General features: G+C 43.8%; 2 protein-coding genes across 2 annotated transcripts in view; one reads left to right on the top strand and one right to left on the bottom strand.

Annotated features, from left to right (window-relative positions):
• The window catches only part of LOC142159863 (uncharacterized), a 95,412-nt gene that overhangs the window by 55,815 nt on the left and 14,098 nt on the right, over positions 1-25,499 (top strand). The window lies entirely within an intron of this gene.
• The window catches only part of LOC142160630 (uncharacterized), a 55,869-nt gene that overhangs the window by 26,962 nt on the left and 3,408 nt on the right, over positions 1-25,499 (bottom strand). Inside the window, exon 5 of the mRNA XM_075215493.1 lies at positions 619-1,349. Within this exon, the coding sequence (XP_075071594.1) occupies positions 619-1,349 (731 nt within the window). The remainder of the gene's footprint in view (positions 1-618; positions 1,350-25,499) is intronic.

Below are 25,499 nucleotides of genomic sequence, written 5' to 3'. Positions count from 1 at the left end.
AGCTACAATGCCAGACAGTCACCATCTGGAACCACAAAGACTAGATGAATTGGATGAATATATATTAAATGTTCCTGCAGTGTCTTTACTCAATATACTTAAGGATAGCAAATAAGTCCTGTATTACAGAAATGATGTTCAATAACAAATTAGAAGACAATCTAACATACAACACTCGAGCATATAATTTAATAAAATGTTCTAAAATGTTTACTTTTTGCATATTCTAAAAAGCACCTTAGTAAGGTGTAAAAGTAACCTTAAAAGACAATAAACCTAACATTATTTGTTTTGCTTCCCATTAAACAAGCTGTTTAAACTAAACTGAAGTCCATATGGACATACAATTATTTACATTAAAATGACTTTAATTAATTAATGGCAACAATTAATCTTATTTAAATGTTATTTTAATACCTCTTGAAGAAGTCTTTGTCATCAAATCTATTTAATGTCTGAAAATTCAGGTAAATGATGTTGAGAGAAAGTCACTTCCATATTCTGGTTCTCCCCCAGAACGTAATTCAATATGATGACTTTGGAGTGACTGCACCGGTCAGAATATCAGGAGAATCCGTTTCCAGCCGTTACATTTTTCAAACAAAATTTATAAGATGCTATTCTAGTGTAGCTGGAGCCACACTTCCACCTGAGTCCCAAATCCCAGAGACATCATCATTGGGCATTCCATATCGGGAAGAGAAGGGAAAAAGAGAAAGGTAATGGCATTGCTGTGTATTGTATGCTTGTAAATTTACACTTTGAGGGAAAAAATTTCCACCCTCTGAAGACTTAAATGGCTTCTCACTTATATGGACTCTCTGATGTTTAACAAGAATTGATCTTTGTGTAAAATATTTCCCACATTCAGAGCACTGAAAGGGCTTCTCTCCGGTGTGAATTCTCTGATGTTCAACAAGAATTGCTTTCAGTGTAAAACATTTTCCACACTCTGAACAAGAAAATGGCTTCTCACCTGTATGAACTCTCTGATGGTCTAGTAGATGTGATTTCTGTGTAAAACATTTCCCACATTCAGAGCAGGCATATGGCTTCTCGCCTGTGTGAATTATTTGATGTTCTGCAAGATGTGATTTCTGTGTAAAACATTTACCACATTGAGAACATGAAAAAGGCTTCTCACCTGTGTGAATTCTCTGATGTCTTACAAGATCTGATTTCTTTGTAAAACATTTCCCACATTCAGAACATGGAAATGGCTTTTCACCTCTGTGAGTTTTCTCATGACCGACAAGAATCGATTTCCTTGTAAAACATTTCCCACACTCAGAGCATGAAAACGGTTTCTCACCTGTGTGAGTTCTCTGATGTATAATAAGATTTGCATTCTGGGTGAAACATTTCCCACATTCATAACATGGGAATATTTTATCTCCTCTATGAGCTGTACTATTTGTAACAGTATCTGAATGATAAGGGGAACATTCCTCCTGATTAGAGGGATCTGATGAAAGATCTGCACTGCGATGCACTGGATGTACATTTGGGGTAACGTGGTTTTCTCCTGAAGAATCTTGTGAGCTGTTGTTATCTTCTGTTTTACAATCTGAGGCATTCCTGCTGCTATGTCCATCTATTGGAAGAAAAAGAAGATGATTTGTCTACTTAAATTAATTTATCCAATTCTATTTGAGGGAACATTGCTTCACTCTGGTGTTAAAGAGTGTTACCATATAGGTAATTGTATCAGATAGGGAATTAAATAGGAAAGTTTAAATATAGTTAAGTATACTAGCTTGTATGGAGAGGTATATACGTGTCTAATTGCTAGACTTAGTCATTGTGTGCCATAAAGCACAGGTGGATAGAATTCACATTTAGACACAAAACTGAACAACTGTGTAAATAAAACAAAAGCATGTTTATTCATTGCAACCAGTTAACAAAAGACAAAAGGGCTATTTACACATCAAAGGACCATCAGTGAAGAAAAGAGATATCCTACGTTTATGGCTTCCTGGTCAGCTGAAGATGAAATTGCTTAGAGAACAATTTGGACGAATATTTAGGCCAAATTATATTGAACTGATATAGACATTTCATGTGTATTCCTCTTTGTCACATCAGGTCAAATTATTTCAAGGACATCTGGACAATAATTAAACTGAAACTTAGTTACATCAAAGACACATTTTACGACACCCTCTTCCCTCCCTTGTGCAGGATTGTTTTACGGCACTCTAAAAAAAATTAATCTGTCTAACCGTAAATAAATATTAGTAAAATAGAGCGGAGTTTCCATGACAAATTACTTTAGAATCATTGAAACGATGGATATATAGCAAGATTGCAAACAAACATATTTATGTCAGGCTGCAAAGGATTGGATAAATAAATTCTGCATAGTCAATGAGCTAAGATTATATATCTGTGTATATAGTATATTTATTATTGCATGGATATATTTCTTGCACAGTAGTGATATAGAGTATTATTTTTTTCCCTTTTAAAAACACATGAGCCAGTGATATGCACATACGTGATAAATGTGTTTATATAATATAGGATTGGACTAGGAAGTAATTTCCGCCTTTTAGTTTTATGAGCCAACCAATTGAAAGCCTGATATAATATATTTGCAGACATATAGGAGAGATATCCAGGGTTTTTTTTCACTAGCAAAGTTCATAAGATGGGACCGAAAGTCCAATGAAACAAGAAAAATAATGTTCTAACAGAATAATATACAATCTCAAATAGAGTGTGAAAGGTATGGGAACACAATGTCTCCCAAATGGAATCGGAGAAATGGATTTAAAGGTAAGTAAAAAGAGTCCTCTTTTCTCTTCCTATTTGGGGGAAACTGCTTCACCTTCGGGATCTCCAAAGCTCTGAACTGAAATTGAGAATCTGCCACTACAAACCGAAGGAGGCTGTGATACCACTCCCAGATAGGGACATAGAGATGAGAAAATAATTTTGATCCATTCCATTGAGGACAGATTTTATAGTCTCCGTCTTGAATCTGTCCACCGTCAGTTGAGCATTTAGAGATTTCAGATTCAAGATGGATTAAAAGTAAAGTCCGTTTTTTGTACTAGTTTGAGTCATAACCCAAATCCTCTTGTACTTTTGGGGTCGAGACAATCACTTGAGGACAATAGGGACTGGATGACTTCTAGAAGGGTCAACTTCTTGGGGACAACACCCATTGAAGAGGTCTAAGATATGTCTGACTAACCCTGCTTGGTCCTTTCTTCACCACCCCATGTGGCAAAGGAATGTCCTCTTAAGGAATATATTCTAGTTTTCCCTGCAAAACGAAAGGATCGAATTCTCTCGGCCTTAGGTTTTGGAGCCACAGCAAGGATATAGCTCTTTCCACCCGAAGGACTGGGAGATAATTCTGTCCATTTCTGGATGAAGGAGAACACTCCCTTCAAGGGTCCTCTGGGAACCCTGCCTCCCAGGACCTAATCCAAAGTGTGCGTCTGTATACAACCACCAAGGCAGAGACTCTGCATAGAGGACTGCATCACCCAACCACTCTGATGCTTCCCTCACTTGGTTCACCAAGGACAACAATTCTGATCTTTGGGTGTTTAGATTGTAAGCTCTCATCTACCTGCTCAGTCCACTTCTCTGCCACTTTGTTTACCAAATCAGCCACTAGAACGTGTCTAAACAATGTGTCAGACTTTAAAATCACCACACACACATATATATATCTATGTGCAAAAAGTTTCCCACATTCAGAGCTGTATAATGGAAAACCCAGACTTTTACCCATTGAAGGGAGAGCTTCTGTACACCACTGAGGATAGCAGGAGTCTCAGATTCTGACAGACTTTTCCTGTGTAAGGAAAAGCCAGCCAAGGAGGATGTTCCAGAAGTAAGGATATGCAACTCCTCCAAGGAAAAGTCCAGACATGGCACTGTCAGAAGACAGGTCCCCTTGCCATGTCAGTCCCTAGTGGAAACTGTCCACCTAAGACCCAGAAGCCTACTTATCCAAAATCGCTGAGAGGAGTGAGCCGCTGATTGAAGGTGCCACTACCGCCCCCTTTGAAAGTCACTCAGATGTGCCAATCTCTCGTTCACTGATGTAAACTCAAGACCGGGATTCTCTCTGGGAGACAAAAGCAGGGGAAGAAGCAGTTAAAATTGCCCATAACGGTACCTGTCTCACCACTCTTGTTACAGAGCTAAGTGTGCCAAGGTGAAGCAGTGTCCTCCAAATAGGAAGACAGAGAAATATATGCAGTAATGAAGCGCAGGATACGTTTATTTTTACAGTGAGGAGCAACCTGCAGTACTAAAAAACTCTATATGACATTTGCAGAGGCTGAGCAGTTTACTTAGTTTTCATTTTAATTATGTAGGCAGCTGTAGTGCTAGTATACAGTGTGGTTCACAGGAAATTTGCACAAAATAATCAGTAAGAAATATGTATGTGCAGGTCAATATTACTACTTGCTGAATAATGGGTAATGTCACGTGTGGTAGAACAGAGGGAGGATCCTGGGTAATGTCACGTGTGGTAGTGAAGAGGGAGGATCCTGGGTAATGTCAAGTGTGGTAGAACAGAGGGAGGATCCTGGGTAATGTCACATGTGGTAGTGCAGAGGGAGGATCCTGGGTAATGTCACGTGTAGTAGTGTAGAGGGAGGATCCTGGGTAATGTCACATGTGGTAGAACAGAGGGAGACCCCTGGGTAATGTCACGTGTGGCAGTGAAGAGGGAGGATCCTGGGTAATGTCACATGTGGTGGTACAGAGGGAGGATCCTGGGTAATGTCACATGTGGCAGTGAAGAGGGAGGATCCTGGGTAATGTCACGTGTGGTAGAACAGAGGGAGACCCCTGGGTAATGTCACGTGTGGCAGTGAAGAGGGAGGATCCTGGGTAATGTCACATGTGGTGGTACAGAGGGAGGATCCTGGGTAATGTCACATGTGGTAGAGCAGAGGGAGGATCCTGGGTAATGTCACATGTGGTAGTGCAGAGGGAGGATCCTGGGTAATGTCACGTGTGGCAGTAAAGAGGGAGGATCCTGGGTAATGTCACGTGTGGCAGTGAAGAGGGAGGATTCTGGGTAATGTCACATGTGGCAGTGCAGAGGGAGGATCCTGGGTAATGTCACATGTGGCAGTGAAGAGGGAGGATCCTGGGTAATGTCACATGTGGCAGTGCAGAGGGATGATCCTGGGTAATGTCACGTGTGGTAGAACAGAGGGAGGATCCTGGGTAATGTCACATGTGGTAGTGCAGAGGGAGGATCCTGGGTAATGTCACATGTGGCAGTGAAGAGGGAGGATTCTGGGTAATGTCACATGTGGCAGTGAAGAGGGAGGATCCTGGGTAATGTCACATGTGGTAGTGCAGAGGGAGGATCCTGGGTAATGTCACATGTGGTAGAACAGAGGGAGGATCCTGGGTAATGTCACATGTGGTAGTGCAGAGGGAGGATCCTGGGTAATGTCACATGTGGTGGTACAGAGGGAGGATCCTGGGTAATGTCACATGTGGCAGTGAAGAGGGAGGATTCTGGGTAATGTCACATGTGGCAGTGAAGAGGGAGGATTCTGGGTAATGTCACATGTGGCAGTGAAGAGGGAGGATTCTGGGTAATGTCACATGTGGCAGTGAAGAGGGAGGATCCTGGGTAATGTCACATGTGGTAGTGCAGAGGGAGGATCCTGGGTAATGTCACATGTGGCAGTGAAGAGGGAGGATCCTGGGTAATGTCACATGTGGCAGTGCAGAGGGAGGATCCTGGGTAATGTCACGTGTGGTAGAACAGAGGGAGGATCCTGGGTAATGTCACGTGTGGTAGTGCAGAGGGAGGATCCTGGGTAATGTCACATGTGGCAGTGAAGAGGGAGGATCCTGGGTAATGTCACATGTGGTAGTGCAGAGGGAGGATCCTGGGTAATGTCACATGTGGCAGTGAAGAGGGAGGATTCTGGGTAATGTCACATGTGGCAGTGAAGAGGGAGGATCCTGGGTAATGTCACATGTGGTAGTGCAGAGGGAGGATCCTGGGTAATGTCACATGTGGCAGTGAAGAGGGAGGATCCTGGGTAATGTCACGTGTGGTAGAACAGAGGGAGGATCCTGGGTAATGTCACATGTGGCAGTGAAGAGGGAGGATTCTGGGTAATGTCACATGTGGCAGTGCAGAGGGAGGATTCTGGGTAATGTCACATGTGGCAGTGAAGAGGGAGGATCCTGGGTAATGTCACATGTGGTAGAACAGAGGGAGGATCCTGGGTAATGTCACATGTGGCAGTGAAGAGGGAGGATCCTGGGTAATGTCACATGTGGCAGTGAAGAGGGAGGATTCTGGGTAATGTCACATGTGGCAGTGAAGAGGGAGGATTCTGGGTAATGTCACATGTGGCAGTGAAGAGGGAGGATCCTGGGTAATGTCACATGTGGCAGTGAAGAGGGAGGATCCTGGGTAATGTCACATGTGGTGGTACAGAGGGAGGATCCTGGGTAATGTCACATGTGGCAGTGAAGAGGGAGGATTCTGGGTAATGTCACATGTGGCAGTGAAGAGGGAGGATTCTGGGTAATGTCACATGTGGCAGTGAAGAGGGAGGATTCTGGGTAATGTCACATGTGGCAGTGAAGAGGGAGGATCCTGGGTAATGTCACATGTGGCAGTGAAGAGGGAGGATCCTGGGTAATGTCACATGTGGTAGTGCAGAGGGAGGGTTCTGGGTAATTGGTCATGTCACACAGGCTCTCTTCCTATAGGTCAGTGACTGGATCCCTATGGTGGGTCAGTGCTCTGTGAATAAACATCAGACTGAAGCCCCTTGTACTGAGATTATAAGAAACAACAGACAGCGACATGATGTGAGGAGAGCAGGAGTCTATTAGGGGCTGATGGCTCCTGATTCCCACACTGTGCATAGATTTTATCCTCAGTAATTTGCACTGAGAGGAAGAATTAAGCATAAGAGACATTTCTAGTGACTGACCAAGGAGAATGGGACTCTTTTCTATATTTAGTGCTCATTACTCACCTGTGCTGATAAATGTAGGGATTTCCTCCTCCTTACACTGCTGATCACCCCTCACATACATCTCCTCTTCTTCTTCTTCGTCTTCTTCTTCTATATTTTCTACTTTAATAACAATCAGGTCTTCACTCTAAATAACCCACACAACAATATACGTTTAACAATGTCTGTGTTGCATACTATATAAACAGATTAAAAATGAAAATTTTCCCCATATTTCTTCACCCAGAAACACCAATCCTAGAGTCTCAAGAAGCTCAATCAGTGTTCATAGAAAGAGAACCTGTACAAAATCAGAATGACTTCACAAAATCTATCCTCACACCTCTAATAAATATTAATTGGCCAAATACACTGTATGGACAAAAGTATTTGGCCACACCTGTTAATTACTGAATTGAGGTGTTTCAATCAGACCCGTTACCAGAGGTGTATAAAATCAAGCACCTAGCCATGCAGTCTCCATTTGCAAACATTTGTGATAAAAAATGGGTCGTTCTGAAGAGCTCAGTGACTTTAAGCGCGGTACTGTGGTAGGATGTCACCTTTGCAATAAGACGGTTCATGAAATTTAATTCCTTCTGGATATTCCACGGTCAACTGTAAGTGATATTATTAGAAAGTGGAAGCGTTTAGGAACAACAGCAACTCAGCCAAAAAAGCGGTAGACCACGTAAAATCACAGAGCGGGGTCAACGACTGCTAAGGCGCATGGTGCATAAAAGTTGCCAACGTTCTGCTGATTTCATTAGCTGAAGAGTTTCGAACTTCTACTGGCATTAATGTAGCACAAAAACTGTGCATCAGGAGCTTAATGGAATGGGTTTCCATGGCCGAGCAGCTGCATGCAGCCTCACATCACCAAGACAAATGCCAAGCGTCGGATGGAGTGGTGTAAAGCACACAGACACTGAACTCTGGAGCAGTGGAAACGTGTTCTGTGGAGTGATGAATCACACTTCTCTGTTTGGTAGTCAGATGGGTGAGTCTGGGTTTGACCAATGCTGGGAGAACTCTACTTGCCTGACAGCATCATACCAACTGTGAAGTTTGGTGGAGGAGGGATAATGGTATGGGGCTATTTTTCAGGGTATGGGCTAGGCCCCTTATCTCCAGTGAAGGGCAATCTGAATTCTTTAGCATACCAAGTCATTTCAGACAATGCTATACTTCCTACTTTGTGGCAACAGTTTGGGGAAGGCCCTTTTTTATTCCATACACTGTGCCCCAGTGTACAAAGCAAGGACTACAAAGACATGGTTTGATGAGTTTGGTGTGGAAGAACTTGACTGGCCCACACAGAGCCCTGACCTCAACCCCATCGTACACCTTTGAGATGAACTGGAACGGAGATTGTGAGCCAGGGCTTCTCCTCCAACATCAGTGCCTGACCTCATAAATGCTCAGAGTGAATGGGCACAAGTTCCCACAGAAACACTCCAACATCTTATGGAAAGCCTTCCAAGAAGTGTGGAAGTTGTTATTGCTGCAAAAGGCAGACCAACTTCATATTAAAGTATATGTATTTGAATACAGTGTCATTACAGTCCTTGTTAGTGTAACGCTCAAGCGTCTGAATATTTTTGTCCATATAGTGTAGGTAGTTTCTACCACATTTGGCAATGGCCTATAGATGAATGGTCCTGCTTTTGTGATTGTCCCCTCCCCTTTCATCTCTACCGCTATCACCTGCCCCTTTCTCCTTCTTCAGGCTCTTTTATGTACTTACTTTCCTTCTGCTTGGTTATAGAATATACTTTTTTTATTTCAGAAGTCAATAAAGGGTTACTTAAAAATAGTTAACAAGTGGGCGTTATGAACAACAATATCGGTTTATAAGTTCATTTCGGCATTTCAACGAGACCCTCAATTACACCCACCTGATAGTTATTTTCATCTGAGTAAAGAGGACTAGGACATCTCTCTTTAGTGTTTCTGTTACTGGATCCACCTGTAGGAAACACACAGTGACTGAATACATTGTTTATATGTGATTATCAGATGATGTGTATATAGGTGGTCATTATCACTGCTCTCTCCTTCACAATGAATGATATTGTCCTCTTACCCAGTGATGTGAGGGACTGGTGATTCTCCATCATCACGTCCTTGTACAGACCCTTGTGTCCTTCTAAATACTCCCACTCCTATATACAAAAAGGACAGTAATACAGTCATCACCCAGACACATCCCCTGGTGTTACTGTATAATGTCCCATTCCCAGCAGTCACCTCTCCAGTCAGCAGCTGAATGATCTTGTTGGTGAGTTCTAGAATCCTCTGGTCATTGTTTCTCTCATGTATCAGTGAGTGAGGTGGAGGCACCGGGATGGGGCTCTGGGTTCTGCTCATTCGTCCTGAACCTCGGGGACGGCCCCTGGGTTTTATACGTTCAGACTTCTTCACGACAATATAATCCTACACATTGGAGACACTAATAAATATAACGGAAAGGCAGCTTTCACCTCCCTCCTGTGGACCCTCCTGTCTGCGACACTCCCAGAATCCCTCACCTCTCCAGTCAGCAGGTAGATGATCTCCAGGGTGAGGTTTAATATCCTCTCAGTCATCTCGTTCCTGTCCTTGTCCATCCTCAGTGGATCAGTCGGGAGCGGTCTCTGGATTTTCTGGGGGAGACTGATCATGAAGAGACGTCAACAGAGAACATCCTGTAAAATTGATTGAAATAATAAGATTGTATCCAATAAATAAATAGGCCAATGGCAGATATACATATAAATATAGAATAGAATTAAAATGGAATATATTTATTACAAATGTGTAGAGAAATTGTACATTCAGTGATGGCGACTGCTACAAATAGCAGGTAAATTAGACATTTAAAGCACAACCGTTGTGTTGCTGTCTTTTCAAACAAATTCTCATATTTGATTTTATTGTTCAATCGGTGGTCTCTTAGCCAGAAACCATCTATCAATAAAATAACTGATCACTGGGTCCTCCTTCCTAGTCACTGTGAGGAGCACTTCTACACAATTTACTGATGAGGGAATGTACTACACACAAACATGATCACTGGGCATCAAGGTGGCTCGGTGGTTAGCACTTCTGCCTCACAGCACTGGGGTCATGAGTTCGATTCCCAAACATGGCCTTATCTGTGTGGAGTTTGTATGTTCTCCCCGTATTTGCATGGGTTTCCTCCCACACTCCAAAAACATACTGATAGGTTAATTGGCTGCTAATTGACCCTAGTATGTCTGTGTGTGTGTTAGGGAATTTAGAGTGTAAGCTCCAATGGGACAGGGATTGATGTGAATGAGTTCTCTGTACAGCACTGCGGAATTAGTAGCGCTATATAAATAGCTGATGATGATGATGGGTCCTCTTTCCTACAGTCACTGTAAGAAGCACTGCTACACAATTTAAATGATTAGGGGAACGTCTTAAAAATACATGATCTCTGGGCACCCCTCTTGCAGTAACTGTGAGGAGCACTGCTAAACTATTTAATGAGTAAAAGGAGGGGTAATTTTTAAATATACATTTTTGTATATTTTACACATGGCACTTCAACTTACAGAAAAACGTCTTTCAAGGAATATCCCAAATGCCAACTTTTCGGGATAACAGATTCAATACCTGAATGTAGGTAGCAAATACAAAGGGAATTTATAAACAAAAATCTTACTTGTTTTATAGGTTTGTGCCCTATAAGTGATTATTAATGTCAGTATTTGTATTGTACAGTGTACACATCTGCATGTCATTACGCATTCTATAATACTTTCAAGAAGGGGTTAATGCCGATATGAAAGATGTTCGGCATGTAACCATGTGGTAAAGCTATAGAGCCGGAAACAGTGTAATTGTGAAGCTCAGAATTGGCTCTTTTGCATGAAAGTCCCCCTGCTTCCCCGCAGAGGTTCATGGAGAGCTGTCAAGTTCCTCTGAAGAAAATATTGTGTACTACCGACAAACAATTCCTCGTAGAGAAATTAAAGTACAATACAGTGCTTTTCCACAGTAAGTGGTGTCACAAACATAATCTGGGACTAACAAATTTAAAGAACAAGTAAGCCTAAATCTGACATTAATATAGATCACAAGCTGTGTATTACTGAGCTGAATATTACCCAAATAAATTAAATAATTAGAAATTGCAAAAGGGTAAACATTTCTAGGGATTAATCTTTAATGGAAATGTGACACCCCTTGTCCCATTAATTAGATTAACAGACCCTCTTTGTCAATTTTGTAAACAGAAGCACTGTCTATCTTCTTTAATGGTTAGATACACTCTGTTAGGCAGTGTATCTAACTGCAGAAACCTCTCTCTCCAAAGGGAGGGGATCATGCACTGTTCTCTACACCTCCAGGCTGCTGGGGAGACATCAGCAGGTGTGTGATCCCCTGTGTGAGAAGCTCTCTCTGCAGATGTGTGAACACTGACATGTGAAGGGATTATACAGAGACATGTGAGCTGTCTCCTCCCTCTAAAAAGAGAGGACAGTTAGATACATTCTGTCAGGCGTCTATCTGACCATGGCACAATGCTGACATACCCAAGTATACATTATGGACAGGTGTATTTGTACAGTACAATCTGCAGAGTATGCAGCATGCATATTATATCATTGTAACTGGTCTGCAAGTACTGATGACCTTATCCTCTCCTGGAAACATTATTATTATTATATTATTATTGTCAGAGCTGCATTACCTCTCTGTGCTGATGGTGCAGACAGGACTCCCCCTCGTTATATCACCCAGGGTAAGATGATGGCAATCGCTGGATCCCCTTCATGGAGAGGACCTGCTGACATCACCGGGTCATGTGACTGCTGGAGTCACGTGACACAGGGACGGGGAGGCTGCTGCAGCTGCAAGTGTTCATGTGGAGCTGCTGATAGTAATGGAGAGATGGTAAAATGGGATGATGTGAGCACACTGCGGTGCAGGGGGCATGTGGGAGATTAGCTGGTGTGCAGGGGGCATGTGGGAGATTAGCTGGTGTGCAGGGGGCATGTGGGAGATTAGCTGGCGTGCAGGGGGCATGTGGGAGATTAGCTGGTGTGCAGGGGGCATGTGAGGGGGAAGCTGGTGTGCAGGGGGCATGTGAGGGGGAAGCTGGCGTGCAGGGGGCATGTGGGAGATTAGCTGGTGTGCAGGGGGCATGTGGGAGTTTAGCTGGTGTGCAGGGGGCATGTGGGAGATTAGCTGGTGTGCAGGGGGCATGTGGGAGTTTAGCTGGTGTGCAGGGGGCATGTGGGAGATTAGCTGGTGTGCAGGGGGCATGTGAGGGGGAAGCTGGTGTGCAGGGGGCATGTGAGGGGGAAGCTGGCGTGCAGGGGGCATGTGGGAGATTAGCTGGTGTGCAGGGGGCATGTGGGAGTTTAGCTGGTGTGCAGGGGGCATGTGGGAGATTAGCTGGTGTGCAGGGGGCATGTGGGAGTTTAGCTGGTGTGCAGGGGGCATGTGGGAGATTAGCTGGCATGCAGGGGGCATGTGGGGGGGAAGCTGGCGTGCAGGGGGCATGTGGGAGAGAAGCTGGCGTGCAAGGGGCATGTGGGAGATTAGCTGGCATGCAGGGGGCATGTGGGGGGGAAGCTGGCGTGCAGGGGGCATGTGGGAGAGAAGCTGGCGTGCAGGGGGCATGTGGGAGATTAGCTGGCGTTCAGGGGGCATGTGGGGGGGAAGCTGGCGTGCAGGGGGCATGTGGGAGAGAAGCTGGCGTGCAGGGGGCATGTGGGAGAGAAGCTGGTGTGCAGGGGGCATGTGGGAGATTAGCTGGCGTGCAGGGGGCATGTGGGAGATTAGCTGGTGTGCAGGGGGCATGTGGGGGGGAAGCTGGCGTGCAGGGGGCATGTGGGAGAGAAGCTGGCGTGCAGGGGGCATGTGAGGGGGAAGCTGGCGTGCAGGGAGCATGTGGGAGAGAAGCTGGCGTGCAGGGGGCATGTGGGAGAGAAGCTGGTGTGCAGGGGGCATGTGAGGGGGAAGCTGGCGTGCAGGGGGCATGTGGGAGAGAAGCTGGTGTGCAGGGGGTATGTGAGGGGGAAGCTGGCGTGCAGGGGGCATGTGGGAGAGAAGCTGGCGTGCAGGGGGCATGTGAGGGGGGGGGAAGCTGGCGTGCAGGGGGCATGTGGGAGAGAAGCTGGTGTGCAGGGGGCATGTGGGAGAGAAGCTGGTGTGCAGGGGGCATGTGAGGGGCAAGCTGGCGTGCAGGGGGCATGTGAGGGGGAAGCTGGCGTGCAGGGGGCATGTGAGGGGGAAGCTGGCGTGCAGGGGGCATGTGAGGGGGAAGCTGGCGTGCAGGGGGCATGTGAGGGGGAAGCTGGCGTGCAGGGGGCATGTGAGGGGGAAGCTGGCGTGCAGGGGGCATGTGGGGGGGGGAAGCTGGCGTGCAGGGGGCATGTGGGAGAGAAGCTGGTGTGCAGGGGGCATGTGGGAGAGAAGCTGGTGTGCAGGGGGCATGTGAGGGGGAAGCTGGCGTGCAGGGGGCATGTGAGGGGGAAGCTGGCGTGCAGGGGGCATGTGAGGGGGAAGCTGGCGTGCAGGGGGCATGTGGGAGAGAAGCTGGTGTGCAGGGGGCATGTGGGAGAGAAGCTGGTGTGCAGGGGGCATGTGAGGGGGAAGCTGGCGTGCAGGGGGCATGTGAGGGGGAAGCTGGCGTGCAGGGGGCATGTGGGGGGGAAGCTGGCGTGCAGGGGGCATGTGAGGGGGAAGCTGGCGTGCAGGGGGCATGTGAGGGGGAAGCTGGCGTGCAGGGGGCATGTGGGGGGGAAGCTGGCCTAAAAATACTACCAGGGATCTTGCTCCCTCCTGCAGCTGAAATTAGCTCCAGGGAGTAGGCTGCGGCTCCTGGGGCTCTTTGAGCTCCAGTGTGCTGATTTGCTCTGCATCCCATCCAGGAGCCACCATTAGAGGACCCTCAGTCAGCCACTGAATTGACTATGCAGCGGCTAGAAGCTGCTGCAGCACCACATTGGACCACCAGGTATACATTAATATACATGTAGACTTACACTGGAGCCCATACATTAATTGTACACATACATTTATGTAAATATACATCTACACTTGACCCCTTCAATGCTGAGGTGCTGGGTAGTATTTTCCTGATGCCTCAGAGCACAATTAAAATACAGTTTCCATTTATTAAATACATTTTTACTTACTTGCTCCATACAAGCGACGGCTGGCGCCGGTGAATTAACCCCTCTGATGCCAGGTATTAACCACCCCCGGAGCACATTTCAAGATTTATTGGTAATTCTGTTAAGATGAACAATACTTTATTTAGAAACTGCAATGTTTATATATAGACATGGATTCTACATGCCAACATAGGTCTTGTAGTACCATTTATGAGGGATAATGCAGGTGGTAGTAAGAAACTGAATTAGGGTACATCTGATGAAAAGAGCGTTTGCTCCTTGAGATCTCCGGCGGCGCTGCATTGTAAAGGGAAACTTCCCTGTACAATGCAGCGCCGCTTTAAATTTAAGCGCTGAAGAGGCTGAACACGCCGGAGATGAAGAATCCGGAGATTCATACATTTACCCCCTGATGTCATACCAGCGTCTCCAATATTGCTACTAAATGGTTTCCGGTTGGTAACCTATTTTTTTTTTATTTATTTTTTGTAAAGCAACTTCCACAGAGTTCCTATGTCTCTTCCTCTTCAGAAAAGCAGGGCTTCTTTCCTTTTATGTATGTGTGTGTGAGACATTTTCATTATGACTACCTTTGTTATTTATATGTAAAATGTATAATACTGCATAATACTCTAAAGGAAAAGTAAAAAAAAAAAAGACGTCGTCTTTGTGTTTTTTTTCACTTCTTTTTATTTAACATCAATGGTTTTTATTGACGTTCTTTTGTGACTAAAAAAAGGGAAGGGGAACCAAAGGCAAAAAAAAGGGGGGGTGGTACATAATGGAGATTAGACGAAACAGAGAATATTTAGGACCATATCCATATATCTAAGAGAATAACACATGCCCAGATATTACTATTACTACAGTGCTCCGCAGTGTCGTACAATAAGGACGTATATAAAACGGGTACATACAAAATAAATGCAGACATGATATGAAACCAATAACGATATAAGGTACATATGGTCCATTTAAACCAGGGAATTGAGGGTCCACAGGAGCTGTCGGGTGGAGAAGGAGGAAGCCTTCACCATCTAGAACAAACTCTTGCCAAGGAAACCACTTCACCAGGGGAAGGACCCTGCCATGGAGTATGGGAGAGCGAAATCTTAGTTACCTTATGTGCCAGGGCAAAAACCTCCCACCAGAACGGATGGATAACAGGGCAAGACCAAAATATATGGAAAAGGTCTACTACACCACGGCTGCGCCAGCAAAGTCTGGAGTGTGCAGGCCAGACTCTAGCTGGGGTAAGATAGTCTATACCACAGTTTGAACAACATTTCCAGATAGTTGGCACATTTGGACATTTTGTGTAGAGTAGTTAAAAATGTTTCCCGTTTCCCAGATAGAGAAATGATTCCCATTTGGAATGGGAGGATAGCTTGGGTGGATCCGACACAAGGATCAAATATTACCCTAGTAGCCGTGGAGGCAAAGGAAGAGGACCACGTCTCTTTATTTAAACTAAATCTTTAGCATGTAAATGGTTTTACAATTTAAATTCCCTCAGCATTACAGAATGCAGTGCTTTCAGAAGAGTTCCTTGTTATCTCTGTATAGAGCTCCCATGCAAACATCTACTTTACACTCGGCTCACACACCAGGCAATGTAGGGATAATTAACTACAGCATGTCACCCAAAACCAAAGGCATACCACTCCTACTAGGGTCACTCAGCCACCAGACACTCGCTGACTGAGTTCTAGTTGTAGGAGTAGTTACTCCTTCGCCGGCACCTGAACCGCTTACATCTGGGTGTTTATAGCTGCTGCAGCGCCTCTTTATAGTGCCTGTCTGGGTCCTCCTCACTGCTTAGTTAGGATCAGGATTGCAGGCAGAGTGTGGGTTCAGCCGGGGACGGATTAGAGGGTTAGCTCTTGTGTGTAGATCACAGGATTACATCAAATAATGGGAGATGTGCAGGACCTTGTAAGCAGAATACTCATGCGTAGCTCGTACAAGGACTGTTACATATCACTGTGGTAGTGATGGTCACTCAGAAGTACAAGATGGTACATAGTTCACTGCCCTTTTGTACAGTTTCTACACACATGTTGGCAGGGGGTAATCCAGCCGCTTTAGCCAATCCAGATCGATTCACATATCTTGAGTGTGAATTAGGCTGTAGATCTTCACAGTTTTTTTTTTTTTTATTAAAAGCCTTGAGCGTGCTTTCGTGTCCTAGTGCTCGAAAAAATAAGTGAGAAAACCCAAATAAAAAATGTGCACAAGGTTGCGGGTTCAGACCCTCCTCAAAAGAGGAAGGGTCCCTTGATCCCCGACCCCCGGATCCATAAGGACCCTTAAGGGGCAAGGGTCTTCAGACCCCCTTTGCCGCAAGGCTAGGGGGGTCCCTTTTGCCAAGGGTTTTACCCCTTGGCACCGGTTCTTCTGCCTCCCCCCGGAAGGGGAGACCTCAGAGGGGTTCAGGGAGATGGGAGCCACTAGGACCACACCACCTCCCCTAGATCATCAGGGGATCGGACCCGTAAGGGATGCCGCAAAATCATAAAAATAAGCCAAAGTGACAAAAACAGTGTAGAAAATAAATAGTGCCGTGTATCACGGCCCCAGCCTTTCGGCCAGTAGTTCTTCACAGTTATTACCACTGTTCTCAGTGGCAGAGGGGTCTGTCCATGCACTGGCAGTGTAAGCAGGGGAGGGGCTCAGCCACCTCTCCACCCGGGCACCACTGAGTCTGGTCTGGGATATTTATCTATTAAATCAACACTTTTAGGGCCGAAGTGCCAGAAATTAATAACTCTGGCACCGTGGCATCGGCCATTTACAAAACATGCCTCTAGCACAGGTGTGGAGGAACCCGGCCACAATACCTGAAACAAAATTTTGGATGCAAATTTCGGTGCAGATCTGCATTATCTGAATTGCCACTCAGACACTTTCCATTATATATATATATATATATATATACACACACACACACACACGTTAACCCGTGCATGATACTCATGCATTCTAGTCAAATCAAGCTACTTAAGGTGTTAAAAAGGTTTTTGTCATGCATTTGGGCCATAGCCCAGGCCTCAACCACCAACCACTCCCCACTGTCACCCCCGGCAACCACTCCCCACTGTCACCCCCGGCAACCACCAACCACTCCCCACTGTCACCCCCGGCAACCACCAACCACTCCCAACTGTCACTTCTCCTTCAAGAAATATATATATATTTTTTCTAAATCTTTATAAACACTTTTAACAATTAACAAATTAAATTAACAAATTAAAAACATCTTAGTATACCAAATTTCAGCCCTTTCTGAATTTTTTTTCCCACACACACTAAGAATTTAGTAGGTCAGTGTATAACTTCGCCCAGCAGGTGGCGCTGCAGCTTGGTTTTATTTTTTTCACACACACACACACACACACAGACAGACTAACACACGCCACTAGACATTTATATTATAGATATATATAGTAACAAAACCGCCCCCTTCTCTTGGCACTTTTGTCACCTTCTGTTGCAAGAACACCCAGTAGACATCAGCAACACGAAACTTCTTGTTTTAAATCAAACATTTATTGTTGGCATCACAATAAATAACACTTCTGTCAGGATGACACCAGCAAGCAATACCTTTACTTGCACCTCCTGGTGACCCTAAACACTAACTAGACATAGCCCAGCTCAATACTGACTGGCCAACTAGTTCAGCGTCAGTCACCTCTAACAATAACACAACTCAGGATTAAATACAGATGTCTCCTCCCACAGGCTTGGATGACTGACAGGCGACACTCCCACCTTGTCTTTAAAGGAGGGCTCCTCAGGTGTTCTGTAACGCCTAATCAGCGCAGCCACCCCTATCAGCTCTGTGGATACAAACACGTTAAAGCATGCAAGTAAATCACTTTTTACATTTACTTTACCACATGTCTCTGACCTGTACATTACTGAACTTAAGCCCAGTGCTACACCTGTATATAACTTGGTCTGCAGCCTTTTACCTGCAGACAGTTAGCACCATAGCTAATTCCACTATTAGAGGCCTGTGGAAAACCACTCCCATTGCCACAATATATATATATATATATATATATATATATACATATATACATACATGTGTGTGTGATGTAACTGTAGATAAAGTTACAAATGACAAAAACTGATAGCTAAAGATCAAAATAAAGATTATGGCTGTGGATCAGCTAAGCAAAGAAACAGATAAACAATAATGAAACCTTTGTGGAGTTTGTTGAAAATCTCAATAATAATCTAAATTTAAAACTCACATATAAGATCTCTTTTTTTGGATCTGAAAATCAGAATTGGTAATGATGGGAGTTTGACGATGGACTTATTCAGAAAGAGTACAGCAACTAATAGCTTATTATATCGAGATAGTTCACATTTTTTGGCAATATTATGGGGGATTCCCAAGGTTGCTTTTTACGATTAAGAAGAAATTGCTCAGACAGGGCTCTGTTTGTTCAAAGTGCACAAGAATTGATCAAAAGGCTCCTAGGTAGGGCTTGTAGCAGAGATCCATTAAAATGGCCATGGAAAATGCAACGAAGAGGAATCGTCAAACTTTAGCGTATCTGCCAAGAAGGACATCAGAAAACAACATCAATATTTGATTTATTGGGGACTAATGCCAGTGGCAAGAAATTAAAAATATAATACAGAAACATTGACTAGTATTGCTGATCGATAAAAGACTTATCCACGGCTCAGAACCCCAAGTGGCCATAATGTGGAGATGTTCGCAAATCTCAAGAGACAGATGTAAAGCTCATTACAGAGTGAGATAAGTAAAGCGTGCCGATTCATGATCAATACCGCCTCTTTGAAGGACAAATTTGGTAAGAAATAACTCATATGCAGGTCCTACGCTGACCTATATGCTTCAAATCAGTGGTCGAAGTGGACAGTTAGAAGTGGCAGTATGAAAAAATGTAATGGGAATGTAAGTGAATGGGATTCTATAGCTTTACAGTGAAGGCAAGTGGAGAAGTGGAGGTATGGCATAACCCCGTATACACCCCAGTTTCACCACTGCTTCAAATGCCATTAAAAAAACAGCTGTTTTAATAAGAGGTGGTCCTCGATGAGAGTCGGAGAGCTTTGAATTCTTGGGAATCTGGATCTAGTCAGTGAATTCAGATCCAGCTTTTATGGATGCAGATTATAAACTCTTCCAGGTGATTATAGAAGATAAGAAGCTAGACTGAGGATCATGTGATCATGCTAAGAACAACATAGTTATTCCAGGTGATTTGCAGTAAAAGATTTGAGCGTCTTGTTATAGACAAGTAGGTCACTGGGTGTCAGTGCTGAAGCAAAAATGATGAGATTCTCTATACACTTTGTTGTTGATTTTTCAAGTTGGGAGGGAATTCCTCCTTATAGCTTGTGATAGAATTTTCCCTTTCCCTCTAATTTAAAAATTACAAGGTGTTCACTCAAAGTAATTAGTAGCAAAGTCTGTTTCAGTTACCCTTATTTACACATCTTAAAGGTATAAAAATGGCTGCTTTTGAGTATTTAAATTAGCAGTTGAGAGTTCCAATATAAAAATGTAGAGCTTAGTGTGTGAAATGTTGTAATAAAAATAAACTTATAACAGAATTCTGGTGGGAGCATCCTCCCTCTTGGGCCTTAACAATCATACTGCACGACGGGGATAATGAATAAATCTCTGCTCTATCATTCTTATATAATTAGATTCCAGGAACCTTCCCCCCAGCAGAGTCTGCTAATTATATGGGAAAATAAGAGTCCAGAGTAATTACATGAACAAGGTCTGGCTATCACTGTGACATACACAGAATCCCTCACCTCTGCAGTGAGGATGAGGTTTGAGTATTCGAGATAAGAGTGATCTTGATACGACTGTCATAGTTCTGGTTGTTCCCAGTGTAAGATCTAAAATTCTGATCCAAGTCTGCCTGTGGTGTCAAGTATATCTGGAAGCGCTTCAATCAGCTGGAGAGAATTGACACAGACCAAGTTCTGTATACAAGGAATATTATTTGATTTATTGATACAAAGATACAAGTTTTTATAGCCTACTGAATAAATGAATCCTACGTCATAAGCATACAATAGTTTATACCATTAGTCTATGAGAAGCGCTACTGATTAACTTTCTCACGTATTTTTGAGGTGTTTATTTTCTCCTCCTTCCAAGGACAGATGAGCCTATTATTTTTTATCTGAAGGGGAGCTGGAGGTTCATCTCCTATATGCCACAAGGGCACAGCTCCCACACTACGAGCCGAACATGAAACTACTTATTGTTCTCATATCTTGATACATTCTTTAGGTGTTCTCTATGTCAGCTTAACCTCAAGGCCATAGGCTTACATCTTGTAAAACTGCAAATCAGCAGAAAAATGAATAATCTCTTTTAGCAAATAATATTTCTATACAAGTTACAATAAATGACTGAACAAAGGCCTTATGAGGCCTTAACAAAAAATCATATTTAACACCAGGAGAGATGTATTTGGCTAGAGTAGCTATTGTGACACACCACATCCAGCCAAGCCACTTAGCCCTGAGAGGACGAGTCCTAAGGGACAAAGCTGAGGTCGATGGGATGATGAAGGTAGAATAGGGAGAGAGAAAATAGAATAGTGAGGGACAAAGCTGTGGTCGATGAACAAGCGAGTTCAAAATAAGTCACTTAGAAGCACCAATTAAGCAAATCCAAACTTTGGTAGGAGCAAGGGGCCCTTATAAAGGTTGCATACTAGTGAGGTCTCTTAGTGCTGATTGCAGTAAGTGAAAGAATGTGTAGTTGACAGTGTTGATGGTGCACTGCCACCTGTTGTCTGTAGCTGGTATTTCGGCAGATTCTCACATTGCTCCCTCTGTAGGAGCAGACTCCAGATGCGACCCTGTAAACTTGGCAGCCCAAAGACTGTGGTGAGCAGAGCAGGGGCATGAACATCAATGGAATTAATCCAAGATTGGTCCTCAGATCCAAGCCCTTCCAGCTGATGTATTCCTGGTGGGCCCTCTACCTCTACTGTGAGAGAAGGAACCACTACCAGTTTCAGAAGTGAGATGGGACACACTGGGTGGATCTGTAAGGAAGGTAGGAAGCCTGTACGCTAATATACATATCTTCCTCCTTATTGAGTAAGAACCAATGTACTTAGGCTCCAATCTGAGCAAGGAAATCTAAACTTATCTTATCCCGTCTCTTCAGCCTGTCCTGCAGGACTGCTTGCTTTAGGGTGCTCTGTGTATCTCTGAGCTGTGATGCCTAGTGTCACTCTGCAGCTCTACTCCAGAGTGGTTCATGATCGGGTAAAGGAGAAAACCATTTGGCTGGTGTAGCCGTCAGCGGCCGAGTGGCTTAGCTCTGAGAGGATAGATCGTTAGGGACAAGGCTGAAGTCGATAAGTTTGGAGGAGGTAGAATTGTGAGAGATAACAATGAAGTCGGTGAACAGGTAAACAGAACAAGATCCTTAGAAGTATCAATATGAGAAAAAAATCCAATCTTTTCTCATGCAAAGCTTGTCAGGAGGGAGGGCTTTATAAAGGTCCCTTAGTCCCAAATGACATTACTATTAGGTCCTAAGTCAAATGTTTTATGATAAAAGAATCACCGTACAGAAGTAACAGTGAGCAGTTTCCGTAGCAGGAAAAACCCCAAAATTCTGCGATCTTCAAGGAACAAATCACAGAGACGAGCACTTATTTTCCAGTCCACTGTCAGGCTCTGTGGTGGGGAATAATGCCTGTTTATATACTTAATGTATACACACAGAATGCCCGATTAACAATAATGTTGCAATTAAAAACTCCCTTACCATGTAAACAATGTCACACACATCAGATGTCACTAAAATATGTCCCTTCCTACCTCATTCCACCCTATCGTGTGAATGTTCAACATTCTTATCCCTTTAAAATCATGATAATTATCCCTTACACTATGGTTTACCGTTTTATTGTAAAATAAGGAACATCTACGATTCTAAATAACATTATACTCCGTAACTAAGGATAAGTACTTTTATTAGGGGCTCAGTTTAATAACTCAGATGTGTAGCAGATTTCCCTCTTTATTACATGGAGGTACAACACAGTAAGAATTCATCTACTTCAATGTAAACATAGGCAGCAGCCATTCATTTTTCTGTAACATCAGCTGCAGAAATTAGATATTCTGACACAGCATCTATGTGAAAGTAAGAAATACAAATAGGAGACCAGGGGGGCCAGTCAGAGGCAGCAAAAAAAACCAAAAAACTGAAAAAAAAGAAGAAAATACTTACCTTGCGGTCAGCTGGCGATCCGGCTCCCTCCAAGGTCTCCTCCTCCGTCGCGCTCGCAGTGCATGTCGGGCGTGACGTCATCACGCCCGCCCGACATACATTGCGGAGCGCGACGTAGGATGAGACCTTGGAGGGAGCCGGATCGCCAGCTGACTGCAAGGTAAGTATTTTCTTCTTTTTTTTCAGTTGTTTTTTTTTTTTTTTTTGCTGCCTCCGACGGGCCCCCCTGGGCTGCAGGGCCCATATATATAATATTTTTCTTTTGTATATATAAAGGCCCCGGTGCACTGCTGTGCCCGGGGGCCCAAGATGTTCTTAAGAGGGCCCTGGACCAGTGTCTGATATCGGGCTTCCAGGTGTGGTTTCCCGATTCTGCAGTGTTTGTGATCTGAGATTCAGGCAATGGGAATCCTGCCTCCATCTCTGTCTAGACAGCATGTCCCTATTTCCACTTTGATGAGTGTCCTTTCGCCAACCAGCACCTCCTACCCTTAAGCCCAGTCAGGCACATATCCCAGTGTAGATGGTGGAGGCGCACACCTGATCATAACTCCGGAATGTTTGGGAGACTCACAAATTCTGGGTCGGTCTCCCGGACGAGCAGGCCATTCTCCCGTACCGGGCCCACTGCCTAGTGTAGTGAGCAGAATGTGGGCCTCCATAACGCGTTTTGCCGTTAATTGCATAAATTTGGACCCAGTCCTGCATCAAAACTATGCAATTGTGGTATTGCATGGCAGGGCCACAATGAAACGATTTACTGGCTCTGCACTTTTTCTTCGCCTTCCCTCCTATGCAGACTTGCACAGTTCTGGCAGTTACACCCGCCTTCGCCTAGAGGGGCAGCACGGGGGAGGGAAGGACACTCTAAAGTTGGCCAGGTACAGTACAGGCATGTTTAAGCAATTGTGGCTCATGCAGACCTGGTTGTTCCCAGTGAAGGATCTAAAATTCTGATCCATTTTTTCCAGTTCCACAACAATGCGGATTTCTCCTCGCCGTCCTATGGTGGGGGGGAGGAGGGGGGGGGGGGTGAAGATAAATCTGCAGTGTTGTGGTAAAGCGGAGTACCTTCATGACTGTTCCAGAGGTACTGGGCTCATAATTGAATAACTCCCACAGAATGTAATGTTCGTGTGTGTGTGTGTGTATATGTATTTTATTTATATATACAGATATATATATATATATATACACACACACACACACACACACACATATATTTATTTACTGCCACTAACCTTGTCTATACATGGCATTCTTCAGTCATATAGAAAGCACCCACAATAGTTTGAAATAGTTGGCTCATATGTGTGTGTGTGTGTGTACACATATATACATACACACAGCGATCAACCACAACATTAAAACCACCGAGAAGTGAATAACACTGATTATCTCGTAACAATGGCACCTGCCAAAGAGTCGGATATATTAGGAAACAAGTGAAGTGAACAGTCAGTTCTTGAAGTTGATGTGTTGGAAGCAGGAAAAATGGGCACGCGCAAGGATCCGAGCAACTTTGACAAAGGTCAAATTGTGACGGCTGGATGACTGGATCAGAGCGTCTCCAAAACAGCAGGTCTTGCAGAGTGTTCCCAGTATGCAGTGGTTAGTAGCTACTAAAAGTGGTCCAAGGAAGGACAACCACTGCACCGGACACAGGGTCATGGGCAGCCAAGGCTCATTGATGTGCGGGATGAGCGAAGCCCAGTCTGTCTAGTCCAATCCCACAGAAGAGCTACTGCAGCACAAATTGCAAAAAAGTTAATATTGACTATGATAGAAACACAGCGCAGCGCAGCTTGCTGCGTACGGGGCTGTGTAGTCGCAGACTGGTCAGAGTGCCCATGCTGACCCCTGTCCACCACCGAAAGTGCCATGGGCACATGAGCGCCAGGACTGGACTGTGGAACAATGGCAGAAGGTGGTCTGGTCTATTGAATCATATTTTCTTTTACATCATGTGGACAGCCGGGTGCCTGTGTGTCGTTTACCTGGGGAAGAGATGGTACCAGTATGCGCTATGGGAAGAATGCTGGGAACCTTTGGGGCCAGACTGCCAGTATAGAGGTGCAGGGAGCTCATCCATGGCTATAGTAAACAATTTAAAAAGGATATATAGTATTAATTCTGAATAAAAACCAAAGGTTCCGTTATATTATTAGACACAGAATTGTGGAGACCAAACACTGTTGATAATTTCAACTTATGTTTAGAGGAAATTATGAGTTATTTTAAAGTCTAAAAGGGTGACAATATTTTTGGCCATGAACGTATAAGTAAAAGCATTCATTATATGACTTCCTGTACCATTACCGCTGTATCAATTTAGGACATAATAAGTATGGCAAAAACTTGCAAAACTTAGGAAAGAGCCTTATATATGTTTGTATATAAAAAGATGCAAATGTAGTGGACATCGTTGATCACAAACCACCTGTCACACTTTTTACAAAGAAATTTAAACATATTGGTATTTCTATTATTATTTTACCAAAATATAATTCTGTATACTATTTAATACTGTATTTTTGTATAATGGGAGAACAGAAAGATCTCGTGCAGCAATGCTCTGTGTAGTTGCTGCCTGAGTTGGATGTATTGTCAGAAATGCAATGACTGACAGAGATGGAAATAGCAGATAAGCGGTAGGTACTGTTTATATACACAGTATATAGAATGATAAAATGTAGTTTAGACAAGCTATGTCCTATAATGAACACCATAGCCAGATACAGTGTTATCTTTGGTGACTAGTGATGTCGGATAGTGACATACACAGATATTCCTCACATCTATATTTAAACCACAATGTACTTTATACTTCACATCTTCAAACATTTGTGTTTTCCAGCATCTCTTTGTTTTGCACATTTTTATTAGCATCTGCAAGACTTAAATACAAAATACTCACACAATGCCAATATTGTATAATAAACATATCACCTGGATAATGCTGAATGTCTAACAGTGTCTAGATCATGTAAACATTTTAAAATGAAATGTTACAGTAATAAGATCCTCAGTACAAATGTAGAGTCATTCAATTGAAGAAGATCATGAAGTAATAAAGGGATTATATAATATAAATAAATGATGATGAATGATGATTATGGC

This window comes from Mixophyes fleayi, chromosome 6, assembly GCF_038048845.1.
Source record: "Mixophyes fleayi isolate aMixFle1 chromosome 6, aMixFle1.hap1, whole genome shotgun sequence".
Taxonomy (NCBI): Eukaryota; Metazoa; Chordata; class Amphibia; order Anura; family Limnodynastidae; genus Mixophyes; species Mixophyes fleayi.
Note: the sequence above shows the minus strand (reverse complement) of the source record. Positions and strands in the feature narration are given on the sequence as shown.